The 27303-nt window shown below is 42.2% G+C and overlaps 2 protein-coding genes across 2 annotated transcripts in view; one reads left to right on the top strand and one right to left on the bottom strand.

The window, feature by feature from the left end:
* LOC106883385 (peroxisomal 2,4-dienoyl-CoA reductase [(3E)-enoyl-CoA-producing]) overlaps positions 1-22014 on the bottom strand; it is a 62921-nt gene extending 40907 nt beyond the window's left edge. Inside the window, exon 1 of the mRNA XM_052969568.2 lies at positions 21861-22014. Coding sequence (XP_052825528.1) covers positions 21861-21997 — 137 coding nt within the window. The 5' untranslated portion in view covers positions 21998-22014. The remainder of the gene's footprint in view (positions 1-21860) is intronic.
* A 94-nt stretch (positions 22015-22108) lies between these two features.
* The window catches only part of LOC106879344 (transmembrane channel-like protein 7), a 148603-nt gene continuing 143408 nt past the window's right edge, over positions 22109-27303 (top strand). Inside the window, exon 1 of the mRNA XM_052969567.2 lies at positions 22109-22553. Within this exon, the coding sequence (XP_052825527.2) occupies positions 22490-22553 (64 nt within the window). The 5' untranslated portion in view covers positions 22109-22489. The remainder of the gene's footprint in view (positions 22554-27303) is intronic.

Raw genomic sequence — 27303 nt, 5'->3', positions numbered from 1 at the left:
GAGATGCAGTTTGGGTTCATGCCAGGTAAAAGCACCACTGATGCCATATTTCTAGTGAGACAGCTGCAGGAGAAATATCTAGCCAAGGATAAACCTCTGTACCTAGCCTTCGTTGACATGGAGAAAGCCTTTGACAGGGTCCCCCGATCCCTTATCTGGTGGTCAATGAGGAAACTTGGGATAGAAGAATGGTTAGTGAGAGCTGTGCGAGCCATGTACAAAGATGCTGTCAGTAAGGTGAAGGTTGGAAATGAGTACAGTAATGAATTCCGGGTAGAGGTAGGGGTCCACCAAGGTTCCGTCCTCAAGCCCCTCCTATTTATCATAGTCCTCCAGGCGATCACAGAGGAATTCAAGACAGGTTGCCCCTGGGAGCTCCTCTATGCTGATGACCTTGCACTAATTGCGCAGTCACTATCAGAACTAGAGGAGAAGTTTAAGGTGTAGAAGCAAGGACTAGAATCGAAGGGCCTTAGAGTCAACCTAGTAAAAACCAAAATCCTAATAAGTAGGAAGGTAGATAAAACACAAACCCCTTCAGGTAGATGGCCCTGCTCAGTATGCAGTAAAGGAGTAGGTAGTAACTCTATAAGATGTACCCGGTGCAAGCTATGGACACATAAGAGATGCAGCAATATCAAAGGCAGATTAACTACAAAGTTAGTCTTTGTATGTGGCAGATGTTCAGGTGCAATAAACACTGTAAACAAACAGGAAACAACTTCTATCTCATTCCAGGGAGAAAAACTAGAGGTAGTTGATAGCTTCCGCTATCTGGGTGACCAAGTTAGTAGTGGTGGTGGGTGCGCTGAAAGTGTAACTGCTAGAATAAGAACAGCCTGGGCCAAGTTTAGAGAGCTCTTACCTCTGCTGGCGACAAAGGGACTCTCACTCAGGGTAAAAGGCAGACTGTATGATGCATGTGTACGAACAGCCATGCTACATGGCAGTGAAACATGGGCTGTGACTGCTGAGGACATGCGTAGGCTCGCAAGGAATGAAGCCAGTATGCTCCGCTGGATGTGTAATGTAAATGTGCATACCCGTCAGAGTGTAAGTATCTTGAGAGAAAAGCTGAACATAAGAAGCGTCAGTAGTGGTGTGCAAGAGAGACGATTGCGCTGGTTTGGACATGTGGTGAGAATGAATGAGGATAGCTGCGTGAAAAAGTGCCACTCCCTAACAGTTGAGGGAACCCGTGGAAGAGGTAGGCCCAGGAAGACCTGGGCTGAGGTGGTGAGGCAAGACCTTCGAACATTGGGCCTCACCGAGGCGATGACTACTGACCGAGACCTTTGGAAATGTGCTGTGCGTGAGAAGACCCGGCAAGCCAAGTGAGATCGTTGCTAGTGCCCCTGGACTGGCTCTTGTGCGGGTGGCACATAAGATGTACCATCCTGAGCGTGACCGTTGCCAGTACCGCCTGACTGTCCTTGTAGGGTTTTCGAGCGAGATCGTTGCCAGTGCCCCTGGACTGGCTCTTGTGCGGGTGGCACATAAAAGACACCATTTCGAGCGTGGCTATTTTCGTGCGGGTGACACATAAAAGCACCCACTACACTCTCTGAGTGGTTGGCGTTAGGAAGGGCATCCAGCTGTTGAAAAACTGCCAAATTAGATTGGAGCCTGGTGTAGCCATCCGGTTGCACCAGTCCTCAAATACACACACACAAATATACGCACACACAAATACACACACACAAATACACACACACACACACACAAATACACACACACACACACACATACACACACACACACACACACACTCAACTCAAACTCTAGGGCATTGGAAAAGAGATGCTTTGTGGTGTTTGTTTCAGCTCTTTACATTTTGAGTTCAAATTCTACCAAAGTGAGTTTTGTCATTCATCATTTCGCAGTTGATAAAATAAAAATATTGACTAACCTCTTACCCTCAGAATTGCTGGCCTTGTGTCTAAATCAGAAATAATAATACTACTACAACTAATAATAATAATAGTAATAATAATATTATTATTATTATTATTATTATGTTGTTTTTTTTCTTCTTTCTTCAAATTTTCTTCCATTTCTTGCCGAGTGTTTTCCGTACACCTAGGGCAGAGAAACTCGTTGTATGCATTCCCAGTTTACACACGCAAATTCACAGGTAAAATATGTATTTAAAAAAAAAGAAAATTCATGAATGGATATTGTTTTCACAGTGATAATGCTCTTCTCAGTACATGAGTCGTTCCAGTTAACACAATTTTTTGCACTTCCTTTAGGGATGGTAAGCCTGGTATCATTTTCAAATAGGTTTCAGTACCTTTTTTTATCATTCCTAGACATCCTACAATCACTGGTACGATTATTATTATTCCACCCCCACTTTGGTTTTATCCCCCTATGTAAGGTAGAGATCATATGGTGCATAATACGATAGTATAGTGGATGCTGGCTGAAGGGAATGCTACTGATTGTTATGTTCTCTGCAAAATGCGAGCTTTCTTTTCAGGTACATGACGCCGTTCCCCGCCCGAAGGTTTTACGAGTCCATACCCCCCCACACCCTCAGGGTTGGCACTCTTAACGTCGGCACACTGAAAGGTAGATCTGGTGAGATTGTTGAGATGCTTGAACGGAGACGTGTCGATATCTGCTGCCTCCAAGAAGTAAGGTGGAGAGGTTGTTCCGCTAGGCTCCTCACAGGCAAAGAACACCGGTACAAGATTTTCTGGGCAGGAAACACAGACGGGGTCGGAGGCGTGGGTATACTTCTTGCAGAGAAATGGGTGGATAAGGTAATCGAGGTGGTTAGAGTATGCGATAGAATACTTAAGATTAGATTAGTCCTACACCATGGTTTAGCAACCATTATCTCGGCCTATGCCCCTCAGCCCGGGCTGCCCGACGGACAGAAAGACCAATTTTATGACACTCTTCTGCAGACTACCTCATCGACGAATGACAGGGACCTTCTCTTTGTGGCTGGTGACTTCAATGGACATGTTGGACAACATTCAGGTTTTGGCTCCCGCAATGAGGAGGGAACCAGGCTGCTGGAGTTCTGTGATGCAAATGACTTTATGATCTACAATACTAACTTCAGGAAACCTGCCAGTCACCTAGTCACCTACCGTTCTGGCAGGCACACAAGCCAAATTGACTACATCCTCGCCAGGAAAAGGGAAAGACGGCTGCTCAGAAATGCCAAAACATTCCCAGGCGAAGAATGTACCCCACAACATAGACTAGTAGTTAGTGACTTTAGGATCAGAGCTAAGTGGCTGCCCAGAAGACGACCAGCTTGGAGGAGAAGGGTATGGAAGCTCAAAGATCCTGCAAATGGACAGAGATTTAGAGACCTATTACTCGAAGCCTTTGACGAAATAGAGGGGGATGTAGCTTCACACAATGTAGAGGACAACTGGACTTTTCTACGGGACAACCTGCTGAGGGCCACCGACGAGATCTATGGTTGGTGCAAGGTCCCTTCTCGACCCAAAATAACGTGGTGGTGGAACAAGGAGGTAGACAGGGCTATTAGACAATAGAAACAGGCTTGGAAGGACTGGAAGAACGGTGGTAGCAGGGAATTGTACGAATCTGCCAGAAGGGAAGCTAGGCGACAGGTTTATTTAGCCAGAGGGGAGGCAGATAATAAAAGATTTGCCAATATTCTGCGCCGTGAGGACCAAAGACTTGAGGTATTTCGTGTCGCAAGACAGTGTAGGAGAGAAATGTGTTCGCATGGATGATGGTACGCTTGCTCTAAATGAGGCTGCAAAGAAAGAGGTCTGGAGAAGCCACTACGATAGATTGCTTAATAAAGAGAATGAATGGGAGAAAGAGAGTCTGCCGTATGTTGACCCAACAGAGGGACCAGCTATCCGAGTTGACAGTACCATGGTAGATAAAGCAATTAAGAGTATGAAGACAGGGAAAGCCCCTGGCCCATCAAGAATCACTGCAGAGATGCTCAAAATATCTGGCAGTGTCGGCTATAGCCTAGTCACCCGTATTACGAACCAGGTGATACACGAAGGAGTCATACCCAATGACTGGTGTAGCAGCACCATAATCAACTGCTACAAAGGTAAAGGTGACGCTTTAGATACAAATAATTACAGAGGTATCAAGCTTTTAGATCAGGTAATGAAAGTCACGGAGAGGGTCATAGCTCAACTGCTTAGGGAGCAAGTCAGCTTAGATGAGATGCAGTTTGGTTTTGTGCCTGGGAAAAGCACCACTGATGCTATATTTCTGGTAAGACAGCTTCAGGAGAAATACCTAGCCAAGGATAAACCTCTGTTCCTGGCTTTCGTTGATATGGAGAAAGCCTTTGACAGGGTCCCCCGATCTCTCATCTGGTGATCAATGAGGAAACTAGGGATAGAAGAATGGTTAGTGAGAGCTGTGTGAGCCATGTACAGAAACTCTGTCAGTAAGGTGAGGATTGGCAGAGAGTACAGTGAAGAATTCTGGGTGGAGGTAGGGGTCCACCAAGGTTCTGTCCTAAGCCCCCTCCTATTTATCATAGTTCTCCAGGCTATAACAGAGGAATTCAAGACAGGATGCCTCTGGGAGCTCCTCTATGCTGATGACCTTGCACTAATTGCTGAGTCACTATCACAATTAGAGGAGAAGTTGCCAGTGCCCCTGGACTGGCTCATGTGCGGGCGACACATGAAATGTTCTGAGCGGGTTCGTTGCCAGTGTCCCTGGACTGGCCCTTGTGCGGGTGCCACATGAAATGTTTCGAGCGGGATCGTTGCCAGTGCCCCTGGACTGGTTCATGTGCGGGCGACACATGAAATCTTTCGAGTGAGATCAATGCCGGTGCCCCTGGGCTGGCTCTTGTGCGGGTGACACATGAATCTTTCGAGTGGGATCGTTGCCAGTGCCCCTGGACTGGCTCATGTGCGGGCGACACATGAAATGTTTTGAGCGGGATCGTTGCCAGTGCCCCTGGACTGGCTCATGTGCGGGCGACACACGAAATCTTTTCAGCGAGATCATTGCCGGTGACCCTGGGCTGGCTCTTGTGTGGGTGACACATGAGGTTTTTTCAAGCGAGATCGTTGCCGGTGCCCCTGGGCTGGCTCTTGTGCGGGTGACACATGAATCTTTCGAGCGGGATCGTTGCCAGTGCCCCTGGACTGGCTCATGTGCGGGCGACACATGAAATGTTTTGAGCGGGTTCGTTGCCAAAGTTCCTGGACTGGCTCATGTGCGGGCAACGCCCCTGGGCCGGCTCATGTGCGGGCGACACATGAAATCTTTCGAGCGAGATCGTTGCCAGTGACCCTGGACTGGCTCTTGTGCAGGTGACACATGAAATGTTTTGAGCGAGATCGTTGCCAGTGCCCCTGGACTGGCTCTTGTGCAGGTGACACTTGAAATGCTTTGAGCGGGATCGTTGCCAGTGCCCCTGAACTGGCTCATGTGCGGGAGACACATGAAATCTTTCGAGCGGGATCAATGCCAGTGCCCCTGGACTGGTTCATGTGCGGGCGACACATGAAATCTTTCGAGCGAGATCATTGCCGGTGCCCCTGGGCTAGCTCTTGTGCGGGTGACACATGAGGTTTTTTCGAGCGAGATCGTTGTCGGTGCCCCTGGACTGGATCATGTGCGGGCGACACACGAAATCTTTTGAGCGAGATCATTGCCGGTGACCCTGGGCTGGCTCTTGTGTGGGTGACACATGAGGTTTTTTCAAGCGAGATCGTTGCCGGTGCCCCTGGACTGGCTCTTGTGCGGGTGACACTTGAAATGTTTCGAGCGGGATCGATGCCAGTGCCCCTGGACTGGCTCATGTGCGGGCGACACATGAAATTTTTCGAGCGAGATCATTGCCGGTGACCCTGGGCTGGCTCTTGTGTGGGTGACACATGAGGTTTTTTCAAGCGAGATTGTTGCCGGTACCCCTGGACTGGCTCTTGTGCGGGTGACACTTGAAATGTTTCGAGCGGGATCGTTGCCAGTGCCCCTGGACTGGCTCATGTGCAGGCAACACATGAAATTTTTCGAGCGGGATCGTTGCCAGTGCCCCTGAACTGGCTTATGTGCGGGCGACACATGAAATGTTTCGAGCGGGATCGATGCCAGTGCCCCTGGACTGGCTCATGTGCGGGCGACACATGAAATCTTTCGAGCGAGATCGTTGCCGGTGCCCTGGGCCGGCTCTTGTGCGGGTGACACATGAGGTTTTTCGAGCGAGATCGTTGCCGGTGTCCCTGGACTGGCTCATGTGCGGGAGACACATGATATCTCTCGAGCGAGATTGTTGCCAGTGCACCTGGACTGGCTCTTGTGCGGTCGACACATGAAATCTTTCGAGCGGGGTCGTTGCCAGTGCCCCTGGACTGGCTCATGTGCGGGTGACACATGAAATTTTTCGAGCGGGATCGTTGCCAGTGCCCCTGGACCGGCTCATGTGCGAGCGACACATGAAATCGTTCGAGCGGGATCGTTGCCAGTGCCCCTGGACTGGCTCATGTGCGTGCGACACATGAATCTTTTGAGCGGGATTGTTGCCAGTGCCCCTGGACTGGCTCATGTGCGAGCGACACATGAAATCGTTCGAGCGGGATCGTTGCCAGTGCCCCTGGACTGGCTCATGTGCGGGCGACACATGAATCTTTCGAGCGGGATTGTTGCCAGTGCCCCTGGACTGGCTCATGTGAGGGTGACACATGAAATTTTTCGAGCGGGGTCGTTGCCAGTGCCCCTGGACTGGCTCATGTGCGGGTGACACATATCTTTCGAGCGAGATCGTTGCCAGTGCCTCTGGACTGACTCTTGTGCGGGTGTCACATGAAATGTTTTGAGCGGGTTCGTTGCCAGTGCCCCTGGACTGGCTCATGTGCGGGCGACGCCCCTGGGCCGGCTCTTGTGCGGGTGACACATGAGATTTTTCGAGCGAGATCATTGCCAGTGCCCCTGGACTGGCTCATGTGCGGGCGACACATGAAATCTTAGAGCGAGATCGTTGCCGGTGCCCCTGGACCGGCTCTTGTGCGGGTGACACATGAGGTTTTTCGAGCGAGATCGTTGCCGGTGTCCCTGGACTGGCTCATGTGCGGGAGACACATGATATCTCTCGAGCGAGATTGTTGCCAGTGCACCTGGACTGGCTCTTGTGCGGTCGACACATGGAATCTTTTGAGCGGGGTCATTGCCAGTGCCCCTGGACTGGCTCATGTGCGGGTGACACATGAAATTTTTCGAGCGGGATCGTTGCCAGTGCCCCTGGACTGGCTCATGTGCGGGCGACACATGAAATCGTTCGAGCGGGATCGTTGCCAGTGCCCCTGGACTGGCTCATGTGCGGGCGACACATGAAATTTTTCGAGCGGGGTCCTTGCCAGTGCCCCTGGACTGGCTCATGTGCGGGTGACACATATCTTTCGAGCGAGATCGTTGCCAGTGCCCCGGGACTGACTCTTGTGCGGGTGTCACATGAAATGTTTTGAGCGGGTTCGTTGCCAGTGCCCCTGGACTGGCTCATGTGCGGGCGACACATGAAATCTTAGAGCGAGATCGTTGCCGGTGCCCCTGGGCCGGCTCTTGTGCGGGTGACACATGAAATGTTTTGAGCGGGACGGGATCATTGCCAGTGCCCCTGGACTGGCTCGTGTGCGGGTGACACATGAGGTTTTTCGAGCGAGATCGTTGCCAGTGCCCATGGACTGGCTCATGTGCGGGCGACACATGAAATCGTTCGAGCGGGATCGTTGCCAGTGCCCCTGGACTGGCTCATGTGCGGGCGACACATGAAATTTTTCGAGCGGGGTCCTTGCCAGTGCCCCTGGACTGGCTCATGTGCTGGTGACACATATCTTTCGAGCGAGATCGTTGCCAGTGCCCCTGGGCCGGCTCTTGTGCGGGTGACACATGAAATGTTTTGAGCGGGACGGGATCATTGCCAGTGCCCCTGGACTGGCTCGTGTGCGGGTGACACATGAGGTTTTTCGAGCGAGATCGTTGCCAGTGCCCCTGGACTGGCTCTTGTGCTGGTGACACAGGAAATTTCTTCGAGCGAGATCGTTGCCGGTGACCCTGAACTGGCTCTTGTGTGGGGTTGTTGTGGGATTTTCGAGTGGGATCTTTTCTGGTGCCCTTGGACTGGCTCTTGTGCGGGTGACACATGAGGTTTCTCAAGCGAGATGAGCGTGGCCGTTGCCAGTACCGCCTGACTGGCGTTCGTGCGGGTGACATGTAAAAGCACCCACTACACTCTCTGAGTGGTTGGCATTAGGAAGGGCATCCAGCTGTAGAAACACTGCCAAATCAGATTGGAGCCTGGTGTAGCCATCTGGTTTCACCAGTCCTCAGTCAAATCATCCAACCCATGCTAGCATGGAAAGCGGACGTTAAACGACAATGACGACGACGACGACGATATATATATATATATATATATATATATATATATATATATATATATATATATATGAATCAAAAAAAGCAACATGGATTTTCAAGTTTATTGCAGTACGCACGTTTCATGCCACTCCATTTATTTAAGTAATGCAAGCATTACATTAAATGTAAAATGCAGAGCAATCTTCAGCTGCACAAGGATACAGAAAATTTACTGAAATTTCATTTCAGCAGAATGGACATGTTACTGTTGTGACAACATTTAAACAATCTAAGTGGGAAAGAAGAATACAAAAAAAACCATCTTGACATAGCCAAAGCTAGCAGGCTAGTAATTAATTCTAGACCTAGATGCTTAATGTTAAATTTCCTCTACTACATTATGAATTGGTCTGATAGTAGTAAAAAAAAAATCCAACCTAGAATTGTGTTGCCACTATGACCAGAATAATCTTTATAACTATATCCATGTATAATGTTTACCCCTTCCCTTTCCTTATAAGAGAAAGGCTGGTTGCTCCCCTTAAGCTTTAAATCACTAGATAAAAAAACAAATAAAATCAGGGACAGTTAAAATTCTGCCTAGTTCTGACAAGAACTAGAAGACCATAGATTTCAAGTTTGTTTCCACCAAGTGATTGAACCTTGTCGTCTACTAATCTTAATGCCTCATTGAAGATGTCATCATTGAATGTGACACCACTGCCACACTGATACTGAATTCTTTGAAGAATGTCTTCAGAAAGCCCCTCCTTGTTTTGCACAAAAGTTGATTTGATTTGACAATCCACAGTTCACCATCATGATGGAGAAGAGGTTTCTCAGCTGCATAGGAGACTTGCACATTTGTGCCTCTGTCAGAGTGGCATCCCAGTGTGCATCATCTTCCAGAAGACATCTGAGATAGCAAACCTGCCAATATGTTTGATATACTGTGTTATAAACCATACTTAAGGCTGTAAATGATGTGGGTTCCTTAATATGGTGTAATAGAAGCCTTAGAAAGTAGCACCCTGAGTAGTTTTTGAGAACTGTTCCCCACTCGAAGGTGTTTTGGAACAAGTCATCCATATTTGTTTCTTTGACTGGGATGTAAATCCATAGAAACTCCATCCCCAGTTGTAATTAGAAACCTAGTTACAGCTATAAATAGAAGAATCTCCAAGCTATAAACAGATAGAGGAACCTTCAACAAGTCTCCTTCCATAATAAGAAGCATCAGCAAGGAGTGGATTCACTGAGAAGTTAGAATATATGGAGGACACTCCTACCCCAACACTGAACCCAAAGAGAGCCATAAAGAGAAAAATAATCTGGTTCAATCTTTCATCTAACTTGGAAATTTCAACCAGCATAGCTAGGAGCCTCTTGATGCTAATTAAGAAATGCTTCCCTAAAATCCATATTATGGATTACCATGTGATCTGTTAGCTGAGTCTGCTAGAGAAGCTTTCTGTCTTGGCCACATGATTCTAGTAGTCCATATATTACATTAAATATTTATTCTGCTCTACTCATTAACTGCCCCCACCCCAACGCTTAATGAACATACACACACGCATACACTCATAAATAGACAAAAATACATTGAGATGCATGTACATCACCATCATCATCATCGTTTAACGTCCGCTTTCCATGCTAGCATGGGTTGTGTTCATATAAAGATAGATACACATACAACACACATATGCATATATTATGTACATGTATATTATACAGTTACACAGAGATATATATAATATATATATATACATATATACATATATATATATATATATATATACATACATATATAAGTGTATATATGTGTGTGTGTGTATGTATATATATATATATATATATATATTATATATATTTACTTGGAGAATGGAGCAACAAATACAAGAAAAAGCATTTTCGTTGGACTAGATAGCCGTTGTTTTATTATGTGGAGCTTGTGAAATGAGTCAGTGTGGAGGTTTAGGTTATGTAATGAGTCATTTTGTATATTATGTCTTAGTCACTTACGTACGTTTCGATGCAGCCAGTAGTTTGGCCGATCTCTTCAGAGTGTTGAAGGGTATATTCGAAGTTTGTGGTGTGCGAAATGTAGGAGAAGTAATTATTGGGTGTAATATATGTGGTGGTGTGATAGTGGTGATAGGAATATATATATATATATATATATATATATATGTAAGTGTATATATATATATATATATATAAGTGTATATATGTATATACATACATATATACATATATAGGAAAGTTGGTTATACATCATTAGATGTATACCTGACTTTCCTATATAAAATTAGGAATATAAACGGAACGCTGAACTCCAGACTATCAACTTAAACAACATTTATTTAGGTGGTAAATATATACATCTTTTGCTCTTGTTTGTTGTTACAGCTTCTGTGTGTGTGAGCATAGTTGTTGGGATGTTGCGAGTGTAAGTCCGAAAGATGGAGAGTGACAGCTAAACACGTCCATGCTCTATTGCTGGCCAGCAAGAAAGAGACTGTCTCCAGGTTGGAATGTTGGAGACACTGCTTGACACGTCCATGCTCATGGCCGGCCGACCGACTGAGAAAGAGAATGAATTGAGCGGGAACGCTTGGTTGTTTAATTCCACGCATGCGCACGGCGTTACTACACATATATATGTACATACATACATATATAGATATGCATATATGGGTACAGGATGTCACAAAACATAAGCAACATGAAATACGAAAATAAAGTTGGGTACGCAAACAGTGAGAGAAACAAATAGAAAATAAAACAAGTAACATAAGGAATGATCCTTCATCAGTTGTCAGCTGTCCCTCTACTCCTTATTTCGAATACTGAATGACCATATATAAGACTTTGAAGGCAGTTGGTCCCACAAATCAAAATAAAATTTGGGATTTGCGGAGGATCAAAGTTGGTAACTAAAACAGGACAGTGGAGACATACAAGGAAACCAAATGAAAACAAACATAGAAGGTCGATAGACCAGACAGGTAAAGTAGTGAACACTGGAGAAATATTGTCTTTGGCAAGAGAAAAAATAGAAGAGGAGATAGATAGGAATACGTGCAGTCTGTAGAACAGCAGTGGAGGAAGAGAAAGATGATCAGATGAGGAAAAGATGGATGATGGTCACGTATGAGTAATGAGAGAGAGTAAAGGAGAAAGAGGGAGAGAGAGAGAGAGACAGATAGATAGAAAATGGTGATGGGGAGAAAAAAGAATTAGAGAAAGAATGAGAGAGAAAACGAAAGGGGAAGAGAGAGAGAGAACAGTAAAGGGTAGAGTCACATAAAAAATATCAAGATAAAATTACTAATATATATATATATATATATATATATATATATATATATATATATATATATATATATATATATATATATATAATACTTATATATATATATATAATACTCATATGGACGTGCAAACATATAAACACAGAAATACACATAAAGAAATATAAACATATAAAGGACAACAGGAAATATTGTGTGTGAGTGTGTGTGCGTTTGTGTGTGTGTGTGTGTGTGTGTGTGAATATGCACACACACATACAATATACTTTGTTAGCTAACTAGTTTTATTATCTACAGCTGCTTTCATAAATTATGTCTTGCTTTTTTTACTTTGACCCATTTAATTGTTTTATTGAAGCATGAAAGTTTATAATAACAAACAGTTTAGTATATTTTCTGAATGACATGGCAACATTGTGTGAACATATTAATTAAAGTAGAATAGAATAAACAATTAATATGTTTATTTAAAGATCAAGCACTGGTGTCAAAACACACTAGACTTGTTACACATGGCTCACCAGACAAGAAAAACAAGAGAAAAATGCCAAGACTGAAAAGCCTTGATGTCCAACAAGAAAGTACTTTAGTTCACTGAAATGTCTGTATATCCAAGATCCTTAATTCTTAACAGCCCATTCTACCCAGCTGTAAGTAGGTACAATATTGTGGTATTAGTTTACTTGGTACCATTTCTTGTGTGAATGCAAGGTAAGAAATGTCTCAGATATATAAATACATGCAAATGCCAATTCAGATATAATATTTATTTTGATGACAAGTAGCATGAAAGTGGTACATACACAGTATACAAGGGTTAAAAAGGGTAAAGACCCCCTTCAGTCATGAGTGACCATGGGATTGTGCCTAGAAAGATCCCCTCTGGGGCAAAAGTCTGAGCAAGGTTGTTTATGGAAGACCAGCAGTCGCCCAAGCATACCAGCCTCCCCTCTCTGCGCCACCAATGTCATGCAAGGGAAAGGTAAAGGCTGATACAGCTTGACACCAATGATGTCGCAACTCATTTCTACTGCTGAATGAACTGGAACAATGTGAAATAAAGTGTTTTGCTCAAAAACACAACACACAGCCTGGTCTTTGCATAAATTAACCAAAAATGAGCTGAGAGAAATAACTCATGGCCAGTAGCATGAATATGGACAACATAGAAAAAATATAGGCATATCAAATCCATACAATATGAATTCTTGATTTATTAAAATTACCTCCACCTCTTGAGGATGTGTCTCAATTACCAGCTCCTTATGAGAGAAGGAGATAATCTCAGGAATCAAGAATTCTTCCTAGTTGACATGCCATTACAGAAAAGACAGGCTTATTGTCTGAGATCAAAAAACAATCATGGACATGGACATGTTGTTCTCCCTCAATAGGCGACTCAGTGGTATGACTTTGATTTTTAAAAATATTACATGTACTGAAGGTGGAGAGCTGGCAGAATCGTTAGCATGCTTAAGGCAGCAAGCTGTCAGAAGCGTTAGCATGCCGGGCAAAATGCTTAGCAATATTTCATCTGCCATTACGTTCTGAGTTCAAATTCCGCTGAGGTCGACTTTGCCTTTCATCCTTTCAGGGTTGATAAATTAAGTACCAGTTATGCACTGGGGGATGATGATGATTATACATTCTGGCAAGGTGGGAGACAGAGGATTGAGCAACACTTGTTGTGCAGGAGGTGAGCTTACTATGGCATCACTGTCCCATGCCTTTTCCTGTAACTCCCAACCCCTTGTCAATGCCAGTGGCAGTGATGGATGGCATTTTTGTGTTGTGACTGCAACTTGACTGAATGGGGTCCTGGTACGATGGCATGCCAGGTCTACAATAAGTGTTTGAGATGTCAATGTTCACTGAATCCTGCAATTAGCATCAGTTCATGCAGATAGTCATGAATTGCAGGACTCAGTGAACATCAACACCTCGAATGCACATTGCAGCTCTGGGAATCCATCTTCCTAAGGCCCTGTCTGGTTGAGAGGTGGTCATGACATGAAAATGCCATCCGTCACACCCACTGGTGGTAGTGGGGTGTCAGGAGTCAGAGGGAAGGGCACAGGGCAGAGGAAAGGGCACAGAACAGTGAACTTACTAAGGCAGAGATGTCTTAGTAAACTCACTGTCTGCCTGACAAGCACCACTTAATCCTCCATCTCCTGCCTTGTTAGACTGTCATCGTCAAGTGCTGCACATTATGACGGCTGCCATCACCTGACTGCTTGCCTGAAGGAGGAATTGGAACAGTGGGGAGAGAGATGATGAAAGGAAAGAGGGAAACAAGATGGCTGCTTTCATGGAAAATTCCGCACTTTTCTTCCACTGCCTGCCTGCTATTTCTTCATGCCCACTTCACTTTTTCTTCTTGCTGCTCTCTTTCTGCTGTCATTGTCAGTTGACATTCACTTTGTGAAAGATTTTTCCATTCTTCCTGAGCATCAAACTAATACACCTTGTTTGTTGTTCCCTCACCTGTCGATGTCTTTTGTTTTTTGCACATTTGAACTATATATAATATACACTCACATGGTCACCCCAGTGTGATCCTACCTGCCTGAACTTTTTCTCTTGGAGCCTCATCTCTCCTACCTTCTTCTGAGACATTTGGTACCTCTCCTTAACTTTACTTTTACTCCACCCAGATTACAATCGGAACTTCACACTTCTTGGACTCTACTATCATGGATCTTACTGTACACTATTGTTGAGATATATATATATATATATATATATATATATATATATATATATATATATATATATATATATATATATAATATTTTATAAGCCTTAAGCTTATAAGTGATCACTGTGTAATGACTACAGAAAATAGTCTAATATTGGAGCATATTAGCCCTTGATGGAGAAAACTAGGGTTTGCCATATATATATATATATATATATATATAACATATATATAACATATATATATATGTTGTATACAGGCACAGGCATGGCTGTGTGGTAAGAAGCTTGCTTCCAAACCACATGATTCCAAGTTCAATCCCACTGCGTGGCACCTTGGACAAGTGTCTTCTGCTATAGCCTCAGGTTGACCAAAGCCTTGTGATTGGATTTGGTAGACAGAAACTGAAAGAAGCCTGTTATGTGTGTGTGTGTGTGTGTCTGTGTTTGTCCCCCCCCCCATCACTGCTTGACAACTGGTGTTGGTGTGTTTACATCACCATAATTTAGTGGTTCAGCAAAAGAAACTGGTAGAATAAGTACTAGGCTTACAAAGAATAAGTCTTGGAGTCAATTTGTTTGACTAAAAATCCCTTCAAGGCAGTGCTCCAGCATGGCTACAGTCAAATGACTGAAACAATTAAAAGAAGAGAAGAATATTGTTAGAATTTGAGAAAAAATTCTCACCATGATTTGTACTTTTGATTTTTTCATTTAATAGTTTTGGTCTAATGAGAATGGCTGCTAGTATCCCAGATACTGTCAAGTAAGTTACAAATGCTTATCATATAAAATTTTTTAAAATGGAAAATTTAAATTTAGTTTGCATCTTACTAGATTATTTTTCCCATCATTAGCATTTGTTTTGTTTATAACCTTCCTATTGATTATGTTGTTGGTATCCTTTCTCTACCCAAACTGAACTAAATGAAACTTCTCCCAAGTCAATCATGAGAATTCCAATTGTTCAGTCAATGGAACCTCCTCATTGTAGTGTATTGTAGTGCAAGTAGCTGAGTATTCCACAGACAGAATCATTCAGAAACTGTGTCACTAGACTGATTATTTTAGTAACAGTGTTGAACTACATGATGGAGTGAACTTGTTAAACATTTAGCATGTCTGCACCTTGTGCATACAGCATACACACTTTTTATTTTTCTCTTTCTCCCTCTCTCTCTTTCTCTCTCTCTCTCTCTCTGTCACACACAAAAACACACACATTCATATACATACGCATACACATATGATGGCTGAAACTTGATTTCAAGCAATGCAATCACTTGATTGTTCTCTTAAACACAAGCAATGCAGATGTGGCTTTCCAGTCCTGCTAGGGATCCAAACTTCTTTGCACAGATGTAGCAAGGACGGGCATCTCTCGCAACAGGTGTTCGGAGAGCTTGCCGCCCCTGCCAATGTATATTTCATTCAGTTTTGGAATTTTTCATTGACTGCTTTGCTGTTCTCAGTAATGGCCAGCCATTTTATGCAATACATGATAAAAATGTTAAAAATCAAATAATGCTTGTGCCTGAAGCCTTTGAAAGTGAGGAAAGGCCTTGAGCAGGACCAATTCCACTTTCTAAACAACATGCATTTACCCCAAAAGAAGGAGCATTGTCCTCATGAAACAAGTGCCCTTTCATCAGTTTTCCAGTGCATTTGGTCTTGATGGCCTTTTGTAACTGCTCCAGAAAATTGGAACAGTACTCTCCATTGATGGTGTGGCCCTTTTAAAGATAGTCAATAAGCACGTCTTTTTTTGCATCTTTACAAACTGAGGCCATTACCTTCCCTGCAGATAAAATGACCTTTGCCTTCTCTGGAGCAGATGAGGGGGTGTATTTCCACTGCATGGATTGTCTCTTTCTCTCTGGCTCAAAGTGATGAGCCCAACACTCATCTTGGGTGGGAAAACGTTCAAGGAAACCAACTGGATCTTCCTCAGACAATGTCAGATTTTCCTGTGATGTGGATAGCCTGGTGTGCTTTTGATAGGGTGTCAGAAGATGTGACATTCACTGAGCAGAAATGTTCTTCATGCCAAATGCATTGTGAAAAATATTCTCAACTCACTCATGGAATATACTAATAGCATTGACTATTTGATTTATAGTCAGTTGCTTGTCATCCATCACCATATGGTGAATATGATGATGCCAAATTTTGTCAATTTTCAAGAGAAGTTGGTACTAGTTACATTTGCAGTCTTCTTTGAGCTGTCAGATGTCTATTTACTTGGAAAGAAAGAATGCAGGTACTAATAAGAAGATTTGAAATTAATGCACACAAGGAAATGTGCTGTGCGTGAGAAGACCCGGCAAGCCAAGTGAGATCGTTGCCAGTACCCCTGGACTGACTCTTGTGCGGGTGGCACATAAGATGTACCATCTTGAGCATGACCGTTGCCAGTACCGCCTGACTGGCCTTTGTAGAGTTTTCGAGCGAGATCGTTGTCAGTGCCCCTGGACTGGCACATAAAAGACACCATTTCAAGCGTGGCCGTTTTCGTGTGGGTGACACGTAAAAGCACCCACTACACTCTCTGAGTGGTTGGCGTTAGGAAGGGCATCCAGCTGTAGAAACTCTGCCAAATTAGATTGAGCCTGGTGTTGCCATCCGGTTTCACCAGTCAAATCGTCCAACCCATGCTAGCATGGAAAGCGGACGTTAAACGATGATGATGATGATGATGATGAAGATTATACAGCTCTAGCAGTACTTCTTCATGATCAGCCTATGAACTTTTCAGCTCACTCTCTTACAGCTTGTCAAACCAGTTCTATATTCTCTACATAATAGTATGTTTATAAGACCTGGTACATAATAGTATGCTTATTAGATCTGTTGAAAACCTATAAAAACTTACAATTTCAATATTTCATTTCCTGACTGTGCTCTCATTGACTGGTAGCTCACAGAGTTTACAGTAAGATTAACTAAGTTTAAATAATGAATTCCTTCATGTTTTGTGCTAAGAAAAAAGGAATTAATTTTCATCTCATTATTTTTAACTTTCTCTCCATAACTGAAAGATCATAATAAGCTAGGTAAAATTCTTTCATCATTTTCTTTCAATCTTCTCACATCTACTCCTATATAATGCAAGGTAGCCATGTATCTCCTCTATAGCAAGACACCTGTGCTCATCCCTCTACCATACTTTGGCCTTTCAACACCTTGCATAAAACCACTTTCTTCTTTATTACAACCCTACAAATCAAATAATCTTTTTCTTTGTTTTGTGAGTTATTAGTACCACTGACACCAAAGCATCCAGTGCACTCTGTAAAGTGGTTGGTGTTAGAAAGGATATCCAGCTGTAGAAACAATGCTAAAGCAGATGTTGGAGCTTAACAAAGTCCTCTGGTTTGTTGGATCCTATCAAACAATCCAACTCATGCCAGCATGAGAAACAGATATTAAATGATGTTGATAATGATGATGTTTTGATAATTTTATTTCTTTTAAATTTCCACATTTTCTTTCTTTCTTTCTTTCTCTTTTCTCTCTCTCTCTCTTTCTCTTTATTTTTTATCTTTCTTTTTACTTTCCTTTTATTTTACAATGTACTCATAATCTGAAGTTAAAATGCTGTGCACCCTTCAAATCTTCCCTGAAATCCCAGTCACAAGAGAAGACAAAATCTGTGCTCACACACCAGAACAACCATTCACTGAAGATCAACTTCCCATTTGCTGGCAATATCTATAAGTACAAAGACTTCATATATTTTAATATTCAATGCAGCTATGAGGAAGTTTTTCACCTTTGCAAGTAGCATTGGTAACAGCAAAGGGGCTTCCAAACCAAAGATTAAGTCTTTGAACTAATTAGCTTGTCAAACTAAACCAATTAAAGGGCTTTTTAATAAACAAGGGAGTACTGGATGCAACAATGTAGGTTTTAAACCTTCAAGAGAATTTGCTAATTTCCCCTTCAGTAAAACCACAATTATATATATTTTATGTCCCATGTCATATATAAGTTTTAAAGATTACAAACGGACAGTTGGTCACAACTAAAATATCATTTCTACTCATTCTTGATTTGTAATTAGGTTATTTTTTATTAGGTTCTCTCTCTCTCTCTCTCTCTCTCTCTCTCTCTCTCTCTCTCTCTCTCTTAGGAACAGAGCAGGTAGGGATTACACAAATAGATAAACAATGGAAACAACAACTACAACAATAATAATATTGTTTCCAGCATTGGCAGAAATTAGGCGGGGGAGATGAAGTGTTGATTCTATTGACACTGATACTTGTCTGGTACTTTTTTTTATTAATCTTGAGAGGATGGAACAAATACTGCAAGCTTTTTATTCTGACACTCTAATGATTCTGCTAATCCACAGTCGTTGCCGTCGTTAGTGGCGGTGGCAATGGTTTCAAATTTTGGCACAAGGCCAGCAATTTTTTTAGGGGAAGGGGTGAGTTGATATCATTGAATTTAGTACTTGACTAGTACTTGTTTTATCAAACTTAGAAGGATGAAAGACAAAGTTGACATTGGTAGAATTTGAACTCAGATCTTAAAGCTGGAAGAAATTCCACAAGGTATTTTTTTCAATGATTTAACGATTCTGATATCTTGCTGCATTGATAACAAATCTTATAAATGTATGGAGTATTCCACCCCAACAGCAATAGTGACAGGCTGTCTAACCAGAAGAAATTAGCTTGGGCTGATATATCAAGAGTACCATAGAGCCTTTTCTGGCTCAGGTGAGAATATCTGGTATAAGCAAAGCAGATACTTATATGGAAGCAGAAGAGTATTAAAAAAATGACAGTAAGGAAAATGAAAGAAAATTAAATGGAAAGAGAGGTACTGGCAGTTTGCAAGAAAGAGGTGAGCAGGAATACAAATGAAGATGGAATGTGGAACTAGCTAAGGAATGTGACTAAGGTAGAAAGGAACTAACTGAAGAAGACTTGAAATCAGAGATAAAAGCACTTATCTGTGCTGTGCAGGAAGAAGTGTTGAAGACAAATTACACCAAAACAGCTGAAAATAATAAGTGCAGGTTTAGTGATGATACAAGTGAGACTGTATAGCATATTGTGATTGAGTGCACAAAACTAGCCTGAAAAGAATATAAAAGAATGCATATAAAAGAATACAGGCATAGCAAGCATGGATTATATAGAATAAAGACATGGCATGGACAAACCCCAAAAGGAGTAATTGAGAATGACAAGGTAAAGTTACTGCAGAGTATAGTAATCTAATGTGATTATGAAATCGTGGTGTTTGTGGTGTTATGGGCTGTGATGAGCTATGTGGTGCTGGTGGAGAGGATTGCAGAGAAGGCAAATGGAAGTGAAGACTGCAGGGGCTGGCAGAAGAGCCACAGAGACATGAGTGGGCACAAAGCACGTGTGGGCAGGTCGACGAAAGACGGCGCGTGTGAAAGGTCGTGTTTTTATCTGGTCAGTGATTGCTCATCCCACCACGGTCAACAGGTAAGGTCTCATTATTTCTTTCTCCCTTTTGCTTCTTTTTCTGTTGTCTTTTTCCTCCATCACACTACTAGCTATTTCGGCCCATAACAAAAAAAAAACAAAAGAAAAAAAAAACGAATGACGAGTGTAGTCTGTATTTCAAACAATATGGTCAAACAATATGGTCAAACTGTTTTGCGGTGACACGGATGTAGTCACTTTGTTAAAGAAGATGAAGCTGGTTGCGAAGCTTTACGAGATAGATGACTTAGCGAGTTTTATACCACTGTACCTAGATGGTTTGGTGTTGGCACTATACTTAGAAATGGAAGAAAGGGACCAAATTAGTGTGGAAAAAATAGAAATCCTTTTGATGAAGGCCTTTGCAGAAGGAATGTTCAAAGCGTACGCTCACTTGGGGAAAGCAAAGTGGACTGGCGAATAGGTCAATGTATTTGCCAACGAACTCAGGAGATTGGCTGAACTGGCAGGATATGAAGGAGAATTTAGTTAAGTTAGCGTTTGTGACTGGCTTTCCTGACCACATGTTGGTCGAGTTGGAAAAGCTGTCGAATGTTAACTCTATGGCGATGGCAGATATTATATCTCGGGCTCACGTGCTAGTTTCATGTTGCAGGACGCCACCGGTAGCAGCAACTGCAACAACGAAAAGTGGCCAAGCAAGGAGTAGCGAAGAGGGGTCAAACAAGGAAGTGTATGACCATTCAAAGGACAGTGTTTCCATGTCATGACCCGCACATGGTGTGAGACTGCAAGTCACCCAAGCCTGAGGTCATTTGCTACCGGTGTCGAGAAACAGGACATATAGCCAGCAAATGTCTGCGGGGAAACGGTCTAAGGGAGACTACTACGCCGGTAGTTATCCCTTTGGATCAATAGAGGCACGTTTGTTGTTACCTGTAGTTGACATTCTGGTTGTGGAGAAGATGTCGCGAGCCCTTGTGGAAACAGGCTGTACGACGACCCTGATGACTCCAGAAGTGGTAGAGACATGGAGTGGAGAAAGCAGTGTGAGGGCAGTCGACGTAAGAGAGGTACATTGTGAAGGCATTACAGATGCGCAGATTGTGGTGCAGGGAACAAAGCTGACGCTGCAAGTAATTGTAGTTGGCCACTTGGTGGATGAGATTGACATGGTGATGGGGATGGATACAATCACCCGTTTATATAAATGCAAGTTGTCTGTTTGGATTTCTGTTTGTTTCAAGTTGCTGTCTACAACCGCTAACAAATTTTCTTGAAACTTTGCAAATATGTTAAAGTAACATCCAGTTTGTTACTAGGCTCAGTGAAGTTTAATAAAAATCTATAATTGGATGGTTAGGGCCACACACACACAAGCTGTCAAGGCACGGAAGTGCCGTCTTGCCGACATGCCCAAGATGTGGGCAAGATAGGGAAACTGTCTTGCATGCATTCGTGGAGTGTTCAGAGTTGTTGGGACTGATAGCTTTTGCAGAACAACTGTTGTCAGTGATCGAAAGAGTACAGCTATCAGCTGAGTCTATCATCGAGATTGTATCACCTCCTTTCTTTAACAGGGAAAGGAAGGTCTGTTTTTTCTGCGTAGTAGCCGTACTGAAAGAAACAGTATGGAAGACGCGTGTGAAAGGTATAGTGACAGGTACCTTTGTCTCCGGCCAGGGGTTGGTTAACTTTTTTAGTTACCACCTCAGTAGTAAGATCAGGCTGGAGAGGAAGTGTCTGCCATGGGATATGTTTGCGAAAAGATGGAAGTCTGTGGAGCGTAAGCTGAGTGCGATTGGCACCAAGTAAGTGAGGTTAATTTGGGAAGCAAAGGTTCTACCAGGATGGTCAGGTGCCTTCCTTCTAGCTGCCTCATTGCGAAAAGCAATGATTTCTTGTGTATAGTTTTAAAATTAATTTTTAATCATATTTTTAATTTACTCATAAGTTGTAAAATTTAAAAAAAAACGTTTAAGTTACTCCCCCCTTATGTTTGTCTGTCATTGTTTGTCCCCTCGCTGTAGCGCCTCAAATGGCGAATTTTTATGAAATAAAGTAGCTTGCTTACCAACCACATGGTCCCGGGTTCAGTCCCACTGCGTGACACCTTGGGCAAGTGTCTTCTACTATAGCCTCGGGCTGACCAAAGCCTTGTGAGTGGATTTGGTAGACGGAAACTGGAAGAAGCCCGTCGTATATGTACATACTTACATCTAGAACACAACAAAGAGATAAAAGTTAGACGGAAGTAGAGCAACGGGAAACTAGAGTGAGAATATCTGTATGTGGGTGTATAAAGAGGAAAGGAACTGTCAAAAGTTTGACATCATTCATTGTAAATATTTATATTCCGTTGCAATTTTCAATCTATGAGGATTGTGGTAAAGTTGTACTATGAGCAATAGTACCGCTATTCGTTAATGACGTCAGTCTTCCAAACATCGTTCTTCTGTCTCACTTATTCTTCTCTTCACTCATTTCGCTCTCTTTCCTTTTCAGACGTTCTCTCTCATTCTCTCTCTACAAACATACGCTCACTCGCCTTTCCAGACACAAACTACTCATCATAAACCTTCCCACCCTCTTTTCTGCTTGTCTCTTTCTTTCTCTTTCTCTCTCTCCACTTCACATACACACCTCTATCTTATACAAACACACACTCGCCTCTCTCTCTCAGTCTCACTTTAACACACAATTATGGAAGACGACGAAGAGGAAACTTTCAGTCTTGGACTTTCTGATATTGTCATAAATACACCGGGTAAGAAGAAAAAATATACAATATCCTCCTTGATTTGCTGTTTCTCTTATTATTCATAACAACCATGCTACAGACATCTTTCTCTCTCTCTCTCTCTCTCTCTCTCTATATATATATATATATATATATATATATATATACATACATCGCTATACCGTTCTGGTTTCATTCGTCCGATTCTGTCTACTTCTCATCACCCATTTCTCTAAAACAATGCTCTACACCATGGAAACATCGATGTGTGTATATATAATACTAAATTGATTTCTGTACATCGATACTTTATCGACCTCTCAGCATGCTCCGTTATATATACATACACACGTGTTTGTGTATTACTATATATGTTGATACTGTAACATTATATCAAAGTCCCAAAAATGTCTCCACCATACATACGTATGAGTGTTTATGTATATATATATATATATGTGTGTGTGCGTAAGTGTTTTGTGTATGCAAACGTATGCGTGTCTGACCAGTTTGTGTATGTATATACACATGTTTTGTGCATAGGCGCGTGTGTATACACATGCATATTTAAATATACATAAATATATATTTATATATATATATATATATATATATATATATATATACACGCACACAATTTATATATTTTTATACACACCATCGGAAGCCTCGCTGTGAATAATAAACAAAATGGTTTCATGGTAGGCTATGGGAAGGGGTAAGGGATTCGAACGTTTTAATTGAGATCATCGTTGCAATTGATGTGCGAATATCTGTTATAATGTGTTTGAAATATATAAACAAGCAAGGGACATAACTTCAGTGATATTAAGGGAGGGAAATGTTTGGCAAACGAGACTGGGTCTTGCAGATAGGAGTAGATCTGGATCTTTCAACAGGTGGAAACTATGGATATAATTCGGTCTTAGATCTCCATCCTCAAAGATGTTTATTCTATCTATTTGCTCAAAAGTGTGTAGCGATTTTAAAAATTCTCCATGAAGGATGTACATAGACTAAGACAACACAATGAAATCGAATGATTTGACACTTAAAATGCGGATGGGGGTCATTTAAAAAATTTTCTGAATTTATAGTGACAGCAAATGTTGGAACACAAACAAAAGACATTACGGATGGAGTGGGGGCGGGTTTAATACTGACCTGGGTTATAACCTATGTCGCATTCACGAGGGACATTCTTCCATCTGTTATCAAACACTTCCTTAGTCAGGCATTTTCTTTCCAGCCCTATTTATCTTTTAAGGTGAAAGATGAAAAAGTTCACCAAATTTGGACCAGAGATAAAGATGCCTGACCTTAACCCTCGTATTCTTGTCTTCCATATCACCTGTCTCGCAATTGCTACTGCAGAGAGAAAACAATTCTTACCTTCTTTCGTTAAGAAATCCAGCGGGTTAATTTTTACTATAGATTCAGTCGACAGCTGTACTCTTCCTCCACTTGACAACAGTTGTTCGGCGTAAACCCACACGTCTGAGACCTCCGGGCACTGCACAATATCATGCGGAACGATTTCCATGTCCCACCCACCTCTTGGACAGGTTGGAGTGTCTAGGCATCTGTGCCTTGAGAGTTTGTCCCGAACAGGTAAGGCTCCACGGTAACATTGCCATGCCAAAGACTTCTGAAAATTATCCAGTGTCTTTGGCCCGAATGTACATTGGAACAGACTGGCCTGCTGATTATCATCAAAACCTAGGGTCTCCCCTAATGTATCATCACATTCCACCTCTACAAACCTTCTATAAAAGACAGCGGTGGAACCACTACCATAGGCCTTGCGATGGAAGAGCCAGAGTGCCTCGTGACATTCCGTATACCACGTACCCAACTTCGATCTACGTTAGAACCAGGTTTCCCGTCCACTGAAACTAGTGAACTTGGGAAACGTGTTTTGCCAGCGAAGACCACACCAGTTCACCATCCAGGTAGAGTTACAGGTGCCTCAGCCTCAGCACATGTCTGCACATCAACAGCCAAGACATCCCTAGCCCACCCTTTAACAGTTGTTGGCAGCAAATAGAGCGTCTCACAAGCAGTTTCGAAACCTGCCACAAGAAGTGGAAAAGCTGTCTTTCCAGCTTGATCAACCACAAATCACGGCAAGGAATGACAGTTAGGCGGTAGGTGATGACCAATGCGATAAACACATTGGCCACCTCCGCCCTCCCTTTCGGGGATAGTCTCCACCAAGACCAAGTCTTGGCTATGTGGGCTATGTGACACAAGAAGCCAGCGCCATTTTATACGAGATCTCACCAGCAGCCATTACCACATCCGAGAAAAGAGCGAGATCTCGCCTACAACCATGTTGCCATGCGCAAAACCACAGCAAGACTCTCATTGGCAGCGTCTATTTAAGCAGGTGTATTAAGGCATTCAGTCTCTCTTCTCTTTCTCACTCATAGAGTTCGTATCATGATGGTGTATTTGTTGATTGTGTGAGGAGTAGTTGACTGTCTTGTGCTGCTTTGGAGCAGTTTTTTGGTTGTGCTTTCTCTCCGCCTTGAGGAGGGTCAGCAATGTCAACAGTAAGAAATATGTTCTATTCAGACCTTAGTGGTTCTGAATTGTCCTCTTCGACGGAGGAGCTCATACGAGCAGTTGATAGAATGGACAAGTGCTTAAAGAAGAAAAGTTTTGCGGAAGTGACAGAAGTCACAAAAAAGAGGTGGACCTGACAAACATAGAGAAATACAAGAAAATGGCATGTAGTATAGGTGATGACGTTAAGTTGTCACCACCGCAGAAAGTATTGGAAGAAATGGATAAGAAAACAGTAATATATAAGGTGTAATCAGTAGAAGAAAGGAAAATTGAAAACATTGTGCTCCGTCTGGCAAGACATAACATATCTTGCCAGCAGAAGCAGATATGGAACAATTGTGGTTCATTTCAAGTCAGAAGGAACACGCAGTAACCACAGTAAGATTGAATAAAGTGGTCTTTCTACCCACTTATCTTGGAAGGACTTCCAGGATTAGGGTGGAGGGAATCCCACTGGAAATAGATGTGGCTTAGGTTGTGGCAGCTGTTCTTCTAGGAAGTAAAGAAGAAATAGCCGTCCTCCAAGCCAAGAAAACAGAAAATTCAGTATGGAAAGGCCAAACATTGGACCTGATCATACAGGGCACTGCAGAAACACTGGAAAATGTGCTGGAAACGGTGACCATTGGAGATGCAGTGTTGAGAGTGTGGAGGTGGGGGGGGGGGGGTGGTGCAGAATCACTCATCGCTTTAAATGTGGCCAAAAAGGTCACATTAGAGCACACTGCTCTCTGCAGAAGCTGAGAAATCAGGAGGAAGTTGGAAAGAATCTGTAGAAGGTGCAACAGGAAGAAAAGAGAAACGAAGAACAGTGGATGGTGGCTGAAGGAAGAAGAAAGGACAGAGTGAAGTACCCTCCCACCACAGATACCAAACCCACTCATTCCCCTCCTACACAAAGCAAGAGAAAAAATAAATCTGAAAATTGTTTCGCGTGTATGATGATTAAAGGTGTGGACAAGGAACTGCTCAATAAAATAACAAAATGGAAGACTGCAAGATTTGTCTATGTCAAAGGATGGACAAACATTGATGGATGGCACTCATGTGTTCTGGTGTCCGAAAGCCAAAAAGATGAAATATTGAAATTCGAGAGGGATTATAAGTGTTGGAAGGTGAACTGTGATTTAAAGATGCTACCAGACAATATAATGCATGAGGAACTGACCGAGAAATATGGTATAAACATTTTAAAGGACTCGGAATTTAAAAGATAGAAGCAAGTGATGCTGCTTGAGGTGGGGCAAGTAGCTCATTTTCATTATCATTTTCATTGTATCATTCATGTATGTCATACATTTAAATTTTTTATTTTTTCATTTTTATTTATTTTTTTCGTTTTTATGTCCCCACGTTTGTATTGTCTCCTCTTTGTTTGCCCCTTGTGGGTAATAAGAAATATACCTTAATCGTACATCTACAAGAATTCCTGTGCAAATATGCCTCTACACACATATGAATAAATATACACACACTCGCCTCCTTATTGGATTATATTGTGTAAATGTTTTGTACACTTATGAATACCCGTCTACTTGTATTTTTTCTTATATTCTTACTGGCACTACAGCCCTACAGCTGGAATACCACTATGACCTTACTACCATTACATACCCTTCTCACATAATACTAAGCTAGATTATTACCGCTAAAATATTTTTTTAATATATATACTAAAACACACCTACTGTATAACCTAACACATCAATATCATAAGCTTTAATTTTTTTTTTTTTGCTCTTCCTCCACTCATTTATCTCCCCTACATTCATTTATTTATTTTTTAAGTATACCTATCTTTATTTCCAATTGTAATTTCTCTTGTTTATCTTTATAGATACAGCAAGTACATACTACTTTAATTGTAATATTAACAACTGTCTTTCTGTTTTTACTTACTTTTTTCTGCTTCATCATTAATATGAGTCCCTTATATACATCATATTCTATCTCTAACTCATTCTTATCCCTCTATTTCTCCTACCATTTGTTTATGGTAACTATCTAGTATTGACTTCACGCTAAACTTCATTATGTATAGAAATTTTTAAAAAGATACATTATACTACATAATAATTTCAATGGTTAGCTCATCTTTTAATTCAAACCTAGCAGTGTCTTTCCATTGGACATCTCTAATACATATTTGCCCTACGCTAGTTATTTGGAGTTTGAATCTCTAATTTCCATACTCATCTATAGAAGA

Source organism: Octopus bimaculoides, chromosome 7 (genome assembly GCF_046866305.1).
Source record: "Octopus bimaculoides isolate indiv1 chromosome 7, ASM4686630v1, whole genome shotgun sequence".
Classification (NCBI taxonomy): Eukaryota; Metazoa; Mollusca; class Cephalopoda; order Octopoda; family Octopodidae; genus Octopus; species Octopus bimaculoides.
Note: the sequence above shows the minus strand (reverse complement) of the source record. Positions and strands in the feature narration are given on the sequence as shown.